At 37.9% G+C, this 12,329-nt stretch overlaps 1 protein-coding gene across 3 annotated transcripts in view; it reads left to right on the forward strand.

The window, feature by feature from the left end:
* Positions 1–12,329, forward strand: part of thsd7ba (thrombospondin, type I, domain containing 7Ba) — a 908,760-nt gene that overhangs the window by 520,005 nt on the left and 376,426 nt on the right. For all 3 annotated transcript variants that reach the window (XM_072579697.1, XM_072579699.1, XM_072579698.1), the window contains exon 12: positions 9,240–9,372. In XM_072579697.1, the coding sequence (XP_072435798.1) occupies positions 9,240–9,372 (133 nt within the window). The remainder of the gene's footprint in view (positions 1–9,239; positions 9,373–12,329) is intronic.

Raw genomic sequence — 12,329 nt, forward strand, 5'->3', positions numbered from 1 at the left:
TCACCCTGCAGCCTCTTAGCATCCTACTCACAGCACATGCTGCCACCCAGCTTAGTGCTGTCTGCAAATTTGGAGTTATTGCATTCAATTCATTCATCTAAATTGTTTATGCATACTGAGAATAATGTATATTGATGGTATATTTGATGACTCTCACCCACCCCCATGCCATCTCATGCCTTTCATGCCCCTCCATGATCCATGTATCTCCTTCATACTCTCTGGGCTGCCTACATGCTTGCCACTCAAATGCCCATCCGATAAGTACATGCTATGCAGTGAACCATCGAGCCACATAATAAAGAATATATATGGAAAATGTTGAGGGAAACAAAGACTGATTCAGAAATTTTCTTTGAAAAGAAACCCATTATTCCTACAAACCTATGGAAGTGTCAATCATACACAGCATCTATAATTGCAGCAACAGAGACAATAACCATTTCACATCTTTTATTTTTGCTTCAATCAACGTTAAAACATTGTTAAAAGAGATTCAGTAAAAATGACTAATGATAACTATACAAAGATTTCATTCAGGAAAAGTCAACAATTCACCTCAGTAGTTAGTATAGACCTGCTGAACTAATGGTGAGTCTTGGCTCTAAGACAAGCATTCATAAGGACACTAGCAGAGAACAGTTTCAGTATAAAGGGTTTGCCTTTTGAGAGCACCAAGCATTACTTGTCAGTTTTCAAGTAGTTAACTGCCTTGTTCCCAGATTTCTGTCCATATAAATGATGGACAGACATGCACATGAGTCTCTCAGCCTCTTTGAGGGGTGGCAGTTCTTCAGTCTTCGCAGAATAAGCTATAGTTGGGAATGCTATTTTCAAAAGTGAGCACTGATCCCTTCACAGTCCAACTGAAGGTAGGATCACTGGGACCAAACAGGCGGGCACCAGAAAGGGATGGAGCAATGGATTGGTGAGGGCAGGGTGAAATCCTCCATGGTAATTGCTCTGGTTGTTGGGGACCACCTTCATTGGTGATAATGCCTATGGAATAGAATGGAACAAGATAGAATAGAAATTTATTGCCATGTGTACTTTTACATGAAAAATACAGTGAGAAGTTTTATAAGGGTACCAGGCTGCCATCATCAATGACAGAAGTCATACATAATAATAAAAAAAGTAAAGTAAAGTTAAGATAAAGTTCATCACAGTTAATGACTCCTGTTCTAGAGTAAAGCCGATTAAGGAACAATGGAATACCCTGAAGATGCATCTGGTATGAGTCTGATACTGATAAACAGACTGATAAACTGATAAACACTAAGGTTGTTTGCCTGTTGGCAAAATGTAGAATTTGGAGACACAATCCAAATCTTTGGAATTCTCAACCCCATAAGGTCATTGATGCTTCATTCTTAAATATGTTCACTGCCGAGGTTGACAGATATTTACTCTGTCAGGAAATCAAGGGATTTAAAGATTGCGCACGATGCTACAGAATGATGGAGCAGCTGAATGGGCTCCAATAGATTCCACTTCTTACAGCTTATGATTTTGTGTGTTTACTCTGGCTTTCTACCCTGAGTTCAGATTACCTGCCAAGCCAGCAAAATTCAATCTTTTTACCATGACTGTGACATCAAGCTAACTGACTTATGGTTGCCTGTAAATGCTCTTCCTATGTCCTTAAATGATGTTGTGTTTGTTTACTTTCAACACAGTCATATTTTTCTAAGATCTAGGATATTTTGTAAAATCATTGTCAGTGCTTCCATTTTCTCTTGACTTTCCTCTTTCTTAAGTAAAATGTTGACCATCAGATCCTCGGAATTCGTTGACTATTAGTCACTTGAGTTTCTTTTCTTCACTCTATTAATAGTAATTACTTTTCGTTCCTCACTCTCATTAGTCATTTGGTTACTCTTAGCTTCTTGATACAATTGGTGTGTTCTGTGGTGAAAACAGGTACAAAATATTTATTTAACATCTTCTTCTATTTTCTCGTTCCTCATAAATTCTCTTGTGTCTGCCTGTAATGTACCAACATTTACTTTAGCTACTCATGTCCTTTTTCTGTACTTAGAAAAAAATCTCTTACAATTTGATATATTTCTCATAGTTTAATCTCAAGAGTCTAGTTTTACTTATTTTCAGTAACATTTTGGGAACTCTTTTCTCGTTTCTAAAATACTTCCAGTCCCGAGGCTTAGCACTTGTCTTTGCAATATTATAAGCCTGTTCTTTTAATCAACTATCAGCCTTAACTTCCTGAGTAAGCCACATATGGATCTTTCTTGCTATTTTTATTTTTAAATGCAACATATCTTTGATGAATGTCTTAAATTGTTTTTATTATTGAAACTTTTTGATTACCACATGTACCCAACAGATTCAGTTTACTTTTGGAAATCATACTTATAGTTGCTTATCATTTGGACAGATACAACCTCCAGAATCACACACCAGAATCTTAACAGCCCCCTGAAAAGGACAAGCAAGTCACTCAGTTTTGTCAAATTGTTAAGACAGGAATTACAGTTGACAGAGCATTCAGGCTGACAATTTACTGGAGCCATATTCCCACAGTCATTCCCACAGAATCACATGTTAGTTGATGTCCTAGACTGTGCCATTTATATCCTGTCCGACTGGTAGAAAGGATTCACAGAGGTCAGTGATGTACACTTAGGGAATCCTCCACTTTATCTCTTAATCCTATGATGTCAAACATGCAGGAGGAAACATTTTGCTGATTTTCTTTCCTGCACTTGTTCAGCTTCTAAATCAGTGCACCCCCAAACTACCCTTCCACCACAATTGCTAATATTAAATTCTCTGACATCAGAGATACCAAGTCCCAGCCAATTCAGTTAAATTTAGGAAACATGCTTGAGAATGAGGTACACAGCACAGACTACGAACCTGACTGAAAACGCACCACACCTGTAAGAAGTGAATGTATTCTAATCTGTCCAGAACATTTGCGTTGACTCCACACTGTGGCTAATTGATCAGGTAGGTCCTGTCCAATCAAAAAAAGTAGGATAAATCCAGCATTGTCTATTTGTTTTAAATGGATGATCCCTTATTTTTAAACCATGACCCCTAGTTCTAGACTCTCTCAAAAGAGGAATCATTCTTTCCATAATCACCTGGTCAAATCCACTCAGAATCTTATATGTTTCAATTAAGTTATCTCTGAATTTTCCAAACTCCAGAGGGTACAGACCTACCTGTCTAGTCTTGCCCGATAAAGCAATCTGCTTATTTCAGGCTGTGGTGCTTCCAGTGCATTAACATCCTTCCAAAGGTACAGTGACCAGTACTGTGGACAACTCTCCAGATGATGGCTCACCAATACCCTGTGTTCCCTACTTATAGATTTAATTTCCCCCATAATAAAATGTGACATTCTATGGCTTTCCTGATTATTTGCAAATTTGGCCACCATGCCTTCAGTCCATTCATCCAAATCATTTATATAAATTGTAAAGTGTTAAGGCTCCAGCAGCAAACCCTGTGGCGCATCATTCATGACATCCTACCAGCCAGAAAAGAACTATTTATTCTTACTCTCCGCTTCCTGTTAGCCAGACAATCTTCTGTCAATGCCAGTATGTTAGCTGAACACCATGAACTTTTATTTTCTGCAATGACCTTTGATGTGGCACCTTATCAAACTCCTTCTGGGAATCTTCTCCCCAGTTGCACCAGCTACATTTTCTCCTCAAATCCCATTTGCCCCATCATTCCGGAATCTTTTCTGATTTATACACTGGGTGCCAGTACTGCAGTTTTAAAGTTTGTAGAAGTACTTATTTGTAGATTATTTGAAAGTACATTCACTGACCTCAATAACTTGAGTACTGTCATTGAAAGCTTTGTGGCCTGAATCCAGGAAGACAGGGTTTAGTATATTTGCATTGAACTCCGAGACTAATTGATCCCAGTACTTTCTCAGAGGTTAACACAAAGGCATCCTGATCCCTTGTGAATGGACAATTCCTCTCATGTTCTCTACCTTCTTGACCAAAGCCATCAGTTCAATGTCAGAAAATCTTAGAGCCTGCTGTTTCAGTGCAAGGCCCTGACAGTGTTAGTGCTGAAGTTGCATTCGCTCCACCCAATCTCAGATGTCACGCAGTCTTTGTGTAAGAAACGATATTCTGATGAAGACAGATGTGACATGCCTGGTTCCTAATTGTTATAATTATTGTCATTAATGTTGCACCAACTAGTATCATTCAATAACTTTGTCCTGTAAGACAAATATCTCTTCTTTTTAAGACTCTCTACCTCTGTTAGTTAGGCAGCCCTGAGACTCAGAATAGAAAGGACGATTAGTGACAGTGAACAAGCCACAAGTTACCAGTGTTTGATTATCAGAATATACAAAATACTGGGCATGACTGATATCTGGAATTACAACAGTTCTCCTTCATGTCGTGTCATTTTTGTGCTTTTCTCATGTCAAACACAAGATTACAATGACTTCCAGTGCATTTTCCAACCAAAATGTACCACCTTTTTAAGAGGTACAGTTGGTGTTAAATAGTACAGGCAAGTTTGAGCTCTTGCTAGCATCTTACAACTTTATTCCATCTGTTTAGCTGTGCAATCATTGAACCCTACACTTCGTATTGGCTACAAGTTATCATTTCAATTTATAGACAACACGCAGTTTATGTTCTACCAACATCAGAAACATCAGGGTCCATTTAATAGCTTATTATGAACCCAAACCTATTTATATTTCTTATCAAATGCTGTTGTCAGTGGCTTTTTACTGAACATTACCAACACATTACAGTTGTGAGAAGCCTGTCACTACACATGCAAGTCCTAAAAAAAGACAATGGAAATTTATAATATGTCTACTAATGTGTCTGCTGTGGAACTGTCGACTGGCAGTCAAAAATTATGGATGATAGACACTGTTTATGTTGCTACTTTGTCCTCTGTTCACCCAGCTATTTCTCTCTCTCCTTTGCTCACCTTTTTCATTCCATTTTCGTGTCTTTGTTACCATCATTTCTCATTCTCTCTCCATTCTTTAGCTTCTGTTTTAAGTTGCCTGTTAGCCCTCATCATTGTATCATTGCATTAATTCTCTCTTTATATCATTTGCTCTCACTCTGTCTTCTGTCTCTACATTTGTGTTTGGTAAGAACCAGATGCAATGGTTAGTGCAGAGTGTGAATGATGTCGAGGAGGAATTTAACTCCAGCTGAAAGACAACATTCTTTGAAGGGTACTGGTGACAGATGAATGGAAGATGAATTGAACATGGTGAACATATTTTTAAATGAACAAATAAAGAAAGGGATGTGTGTTCAAATGTAGAAAATTTAAATGATTGTTATCATGTAAAGGCCTCCAAAATTGACTTTGCTTTGTTAAAGCTCTCATAATAAACTCAGATTGAAGATCTGAGTGTTGTCATACCATTTATTATGATATGTATCTATGTGGGCTGTAAGACCCATAACATATGATCTCTTAAATGTATCTCTGGTTGAATACATAGATTTTATAAAATGCAATAACTACAGTAATTCAGTAATTGCATTACATTTGAGAAAAGTTAAACATGCAGATCTCCCTTTAAAAATAAGCCAAGAGAAAAGAATTCAAATTTAATTAACAAACTCCTACAACTATCATGAACAAGACTGGTTCACAATTGCAGGAGTAAAGAGCTGTTTTACTCCAATGACCATTATAACACAGTCCTGTTAATTAAAATTTTACTGAATGGTTGCACAGTGAGGGTGTTGACCAGTGTCGCTGGAGTTCTTGGTGACATTGCCCTTGAATTTTGTTAACTCAACCAATGCACAGTGATTAAAAGTGCACAGTGTACTGTATCCATTAAATAAACAAATTTGATTTCATGAGTTTGACTGGGTAAGTGAAGCCAGTTTGTTAACTACTAAAATTCAAGATTTTCTTCCACTGACAAGTGAAGTCAGGCATAGGATTGCTTCATCATCTAGAAACATTTGTAAACATTGGAAATTTTAAGTAGATTTAATATCAACTGTTAATCATTTGTACAGTTGTTCTATTTTGTATTGACATTTTATGGAGCAGTGACATATATTTAGTGCCTCCTGTCCCAAGGGTACTGTGCAATAGATTGACAAATTGGAATTTGAATTTTTGATTTTCCCTATGGTGAGATTTTAATCTCAGCCAGACTGTCAGAGGGAAGCAGTGACTGGAAAATGCTTACTTTCTTACAGAAAATGGTAAACTGAAATGACAAATCATTCTGGGTCAGTACACAATTTGCTTAATGTAGATTGGGGAGACATCAGAGATAGGGTTGCCTGGCTCTGAGGGGAGTTGGGATATTTTAAACAAAAATGGCAGGAAAATGGGAACCTAAACAGGGAGACAAAAGAGGGAAACTAGGGCAAAAACAAAAGATAGAATGGGAAATAAGAAAAGTGATAGGCAGAGAATTCAAGGTCAAGAATCACACAGGACCACGATGCAAATAATGGAAACAGGATTGAAAATGTTAAAAAGATAAGCCTTAATGCCTCATGCTTTAATGCACAGAAGATTTGCCATATAATGGATGAGCTAATTGCACAGAGAAATATAAATAGGTCTGATGTATTTGGGATTGCAGACACATGGCTGTAGGGTGACCAGATTCTGGATTAGTGGTGCTGGAAAAGCACAGCAGTTCAGGCAGCATCCGAGGAGCAGTAAAATCAACGTTTTGGGCAAAAGCCCTTGATCAGGAATACAGGCAGAGGGTGACCAGAGGCAGGAACTGAATATCCAGGGATATTTGGAAATGGAAGACAAAAGCAAAAAGGAAGTGGGTAACATTGCTCATGAAAGAGGAATTAACACAATAGTGAGGAAGGATATTAGCTCCAGTGAAACAGCATCTGAACAGGTAGAACTTAGAAACGTGAAGGGGCAAAAAACGCTATAAACCTCCAAACTGAAATAGTAAGATTAAGGAAGACATTAAACAGGAAATTATAGATGCAAGCAAAAAAAAACAGATACAGCTGTATTTATTGGTGACTTTAAACTGCATACTGCATAACAAGGGAAATTCAGGATAGTATTAGATCCAAGGAAGGGGCATTCAAACTGGCCAAATAAAGTAGCAGATCTGAGCACTGGGGACAGTTTTAATTTCAACAAAGGAAGGCTAAGGGATTAATTAAGAAGGGAAGATAGAGTACGAGAGTAAGCTTGCAGAGACCATACAAGCTGCTTACAAAACCTTCCATAGGTTTGTGGAGTGAAAAAAGATTAGTGAAGACAAATGTAATTAGATCGTCAAAAACCAGGAAGCTTATAATGAGGAACAAAGAGAGAGCAGACAAATTAAATACATATTTTCATTCTGTATTTACAAAGGAAGACACAAATAATGGTCCCAATAATATGAAGAACTCAGTGTCCAGTGAGAAGAAGGAATTGAAGGAAATCAATAATAGTAGGGAAATGGTATGAGGGAAATTGATGGGATGAAGGCCTGGACCTAACCATCTACATCCAACAGTACTTAAGGAAGTAGCTTTGAAATACTGGATCCGTTAGTGGTCATCTTTCAAATTGTATAAACTCTGGAACAGTTCTGATGTATTGGAGGGAGACTAATGTAACCCCACTATTTAAAAAAGGCAGTAGAGAGAAAAAGAAAATTATGGATTGCCTAGCCTGGTATCAGTCTTTGTGAAAAATGCTGGAGTCCATGATAAAACATTTAAAAGCAGATCAATTGGAAAACATGACAGGATTGGTAGAGTCGACATGGATTTATTAAAGGAAATTAATAGCTGACGAGTCTACTGGAATTTTTCAAGGATATAACAAATAAAATTGATAAGGGAAGCCATTAGATGTGGTTTACTTGGATTTTCAGAAGATTTTTGATCAGGTTACACACAGAAGTTAGCATGTAATATGGAAATACAAGGAATTGGGGTAATGGAATGGCATAGATAGAGAACTGGCTGGTAAACAGGAAACAAAGAGTAGGAATAAATGGGTCTTTTTTCAAGCAGCAGGAGTACTATTGTGGTACAATAGGGATCAGTGCTAGAATCTCAGTTATTCACAATAAATATTAATATTCACAATAAATTAATACATTTATATATATATAAATATATAGATGAGGGAACTAAATGAAATATCTTCAAAGTTGCAGACAACACAACACTTTGTAAGGTGAGCTGTGAGAAAGATGCAGAGATGATTCAGAATGATCTGGACCAGTTGAGTGAATGGGCTAATGCTTGGCAAAAGAAGGATAATGTGAATAAATGAGAAGTTATCCACTTTGGTAGCAAAAACAGTCAAGCTGATTATTATCTGAAAAACAGTGCATTGGGAAAGGGTGAGGTGTAACAAAATCTAGGTGTCCTTGTACACCAGTCACTGAAGATTAAACATGCAGGTGCAGCAGACAGCAAAGAAGGCAAATTGTATGTTGGTCTTCATAGCGAGATAATTCAAAGACAGGAGCAGGGGTGTCTTGCTAAATTGTACAGGGTTTTGGTGAGACCACTTACATGTGGTTTTGATTTTCTTATCTGAGGAAGGATGTTCTGACTCTGGAGAGAGCGCAATGAAGATTTACTTGACTGATTCCTGGAATGCCATGGTTGATATATGAAAAGAAATTGGACTTGTTGGGACTATATTCACTGGAGTTGAAAAGCATTAGGGTAAATCTCATTGAAACTTGTAAAATTTTAACAAGACAAGGCAGGGTAAATGCAGGGGGGATGGTCCTGATGACTGGGGAGTCCAGAGCTAAGGGGTCACATTGTAAAGATAGAGCCTATCAGGTAGACCATTTAGGATTGAGATGAGGAGAAATTTCTTCACCCAGAGATTGGTGAGCCTCGAGAGTTCTCTGCCACAGAAAATGGTTAAAGCCAAAAGATTGAATGCTTTCAACAAGGAGTTAGATTTGGTTCTTCAGGCTAAAAATGAATCAAAGGGTATTAAGAAAAAGCAAGTACAGAGTACTGAGTTGGATGATCAGCCATGATCAAATTGAATGGTGGGGTGGGCTTGAAGGGCTGAATGGCCTATTCCTGTTCCTAGCTTCTATTTTTCTGCCTTTTTTTCTTCTGGAGGGCACTATTTACTTTATGTACATATGTGTAAGTTTGGTGGAAGGAAGAATAAATAAAGCCAAGTTTTTTTTTATAAAATCATTTTCCAGCTTAAATGTCTAGTTTGCACTTAAGCAAATTCTCTGATTATTTCTCTATCAATTTGATTTTCTTCAGGTAACTCTTCCTTTGTCAAACAGTCTCGCTACAGAATAATCATTCAGAAGCCTGACAATGGAGGACAGGAGTGTCCAGATACTCTGTATGAAGAAAGAGAATGTGAAGCACGTCCTCCTTGTCCAATTTATAGGTAAAATAACTGGACATAAGAAGTGGATTGAAATTTTAAATGTCACTGGCAGATTCCCTCTGTGAGTTGAAGAATTATTTATTTATTTAAACGCTGCAGAATAAAAAATGCAAGATGCAGAAATTTGCTGCTCCGTTACAACAGTTACTACACTTGAAGCTATTTTATTGACCGTAAAGGGCTTTGGGACGTCTTGAGTTTGTGAAAGGTGATAAAGAAATGAAAGTTGTTCTTTTGTAAGCGAGATTCTGTCATAAACATCACATAAAAGGTGTATTTTCTAATACTCTACTCTTGCGTTTTGCTTATCTGAGTGAAATAATAGGTTTGGAATTAGAAGTTGGATCAAAGAAATGCCCCTGTTGAGCGCAGGATAGAATCATACAACCCCTATTGTGCATATAGAGGCCGTTCAGTCCTTCAAGGCTGCATTGACCTTTCAAAGGGCATACGGCACCTCCACCCTATCCTCATAATCCCTCACAACCTACCTAGCCTGCACATCCCTTGACACTTTGGGGCAATTTAGCATGGCCAATCCACCTAACCTTCACATCCCTGGACTGTGGGAGGACACCAGAGCACTCTGAAGAAACCCACATAGACACGGGAAGAACATGCAAACTTCACACCGACAGATATCAAAGGTTGGAATCAAATCTGGGTTTCTGGCACTGTGAGACACCATTGACCCACTGTGCCACCCCCAAGCATGGATATCTTTATTAAAAATTATGTAAGTAGACATTGTTGTGTTCAGGGCTGTCACACAAAAAAAGGAAAAAGAATGTCTTGCATTTATATACACTCTCATGACCCCAGACACCCTGAAGCTTTGGAGTCAATTAAATACTCTTTGAAGCATAGTCATAGTTGTTCTATAGCAACTGCTCCTACAAGCAGAAATGTAACTTTTACCTGTTTAATAATGCTGGTTAAGCGATAGGATATTGAGAGTGTCAATTGAGAATGCCACTACTTCTCGTCAAATAGTGATCCTTTATGTATTTCTAAATAGGCAGATTGGCCCTCACTTAAATATTGGATATGTGTCGCCTTGGAATACCTCAGAGACATTCTCAGTCCTGCACGAGAGTACAATACATTGCCAGCCTGAAGTTTATGCTCAGTTCTCTGAAATGGGTCTATTGGAACAACCTTCTAACTCATCTTTGCCACCAACTGAACCATTGCTGACAACATAAGAAATACCACAACACTCTAGCTCTTGTTGATTGTTATTGTTTTCTGCAGAGTTCCATCACTGCGTCCAGAGTTTCATTGGAGGTGCAAATCATTCTTTGAATGAAGCAAACTTCTAACTTTTACTACTTTCATGCTCCCTTCTCTTGTTCCCCAATTTTATTCAAAATTCTATTTCAGACTAGACTTTACCATCTCTTTTACTATTTTACACACTTCTGTAATGTAACATCTATATCTATCAGGCATCACCCTTACAGTAGTTCTTCATATCTCAAATCTCTAATCATCTTCATCATTCTTTCTGCACCCCCCCCCCCCCCACCCCGCCACCTGTATTTGAATACTTCCTTTGCTTTTGAACATAGATATGATAATCAAGGTATGCTCTAACTTGGTTACTGTAATCTTGATCAAAATGCCATTTTGCTGTTTGGGTTAAGCAGTTCAACATTTGATTAGCTTCATTGACTGCTACTCTGCATTATGGAAGTTGTTGAATATTGAGTCTACTGAGGTTCCTATGTGTCTTGCAACTTAGCCTTAACTAGATTAATAACCGTTCAGAAGTATATATGTTACTCTTCTTTTCTCTTTTTGTTCAATGTTACAATTATATACATTACATTTAGCCTGCTACTGCTCTGTTTGTTGCATTTATGCATTTTAAAAACCTCATGCTGTAATTTCGGCGTCTCTTTATTTCATTGTGGACTAAAATTGATATCATCTGCTTGATGTAGCCCCAATTTACTTGAGGCTTCAGAATGCAACTCATTGATATGAACAAGAGACAATATAGTCCCAAGATTGAACCTCTGAAACCCTCCATTCTGATATTACCCATCTAACTAGTATCTATTATGTTTTACCCAAAGAAAGTTTTATATTAGAACAAAGAACAAAGAAAATTTACAGCACAGGAACAGGCCATTCAGCCCTCCAAGCCTGAGCCAATCCAAATGTATTGTCTAAACCTGTCGGTCAATTCCTAAGCATCTGTATCCCTCTGCTCCCCACCTACTCATGCATCTGTCCAGACACATCTTAAATTAATCTACAGTGCCTGCCTCTACCACCTTTGCTGGCAACGTGTTCCAAATGCCCACCATCCTCTGTGTGAAGTACTTGCCGTGTGTATCCCCCTTAAACTTTCCACCTCTCATCATGAAAGCGTGACCTCTCGTTACTGAATCCTTCATCCTGGGAAAAAGCTTGTCTCTATCCACCCTGTCAATACTCTTCATGATTTTGTAAACCTCAATCAGGTCCCCCCTCAATCTCCTTTTTTCTAATGAAAATAAACCTAACCTACTCAACCTCTCTTCATAGCTAGCACCTTCCATACCAGGAAACATCCTCGTAAACCTTCTCTGCACCCTCTCCAAAGCATCCACATCCTTTTGGTAATGTGGTGACCAGAACTGTACACAGTATTCTAAATGAGAACATATCAATGTGTACATATTGATATGAAGTATGCCTTGCGCTGAATGTGCACAACTAAAAGCTTAATCTTTCCTGTGGAATTTTAGCAAGTGCCTTTGGTTAATTGAAGGAACAAAGCCATTGTGTCTGTGATGGTTGAATTAGGTTGCCGTTTCCACAAAGAAATCAAGGAGAATAGTCAGGCAGGGCCTTTCCAATCAGTACTTGTGCAGATCATGATTAAATGTTACTGTTTTATAATTATTATTGAAATTTTCTCCAAACTAATTCCAATGCTTCACAAAAAGTAAGATTAATGATTCTCA

This window comes from Chiloscyllium punctatum, chromosome 10, assembly GCF_047496795.1.
Source record: "Chiloscyllium punctatum isolate Juve2018m chromosome 10, sChiPun1.3, whole genome shotgun sequence".
NCBI classification, from domain to species: Eukaryota; Metazoa; Chordata; class Chondrichthyes; order Orectolobiformes; family Hemiscylliidae; genus Chiloscyllium; species Chiloscyllium punctatum.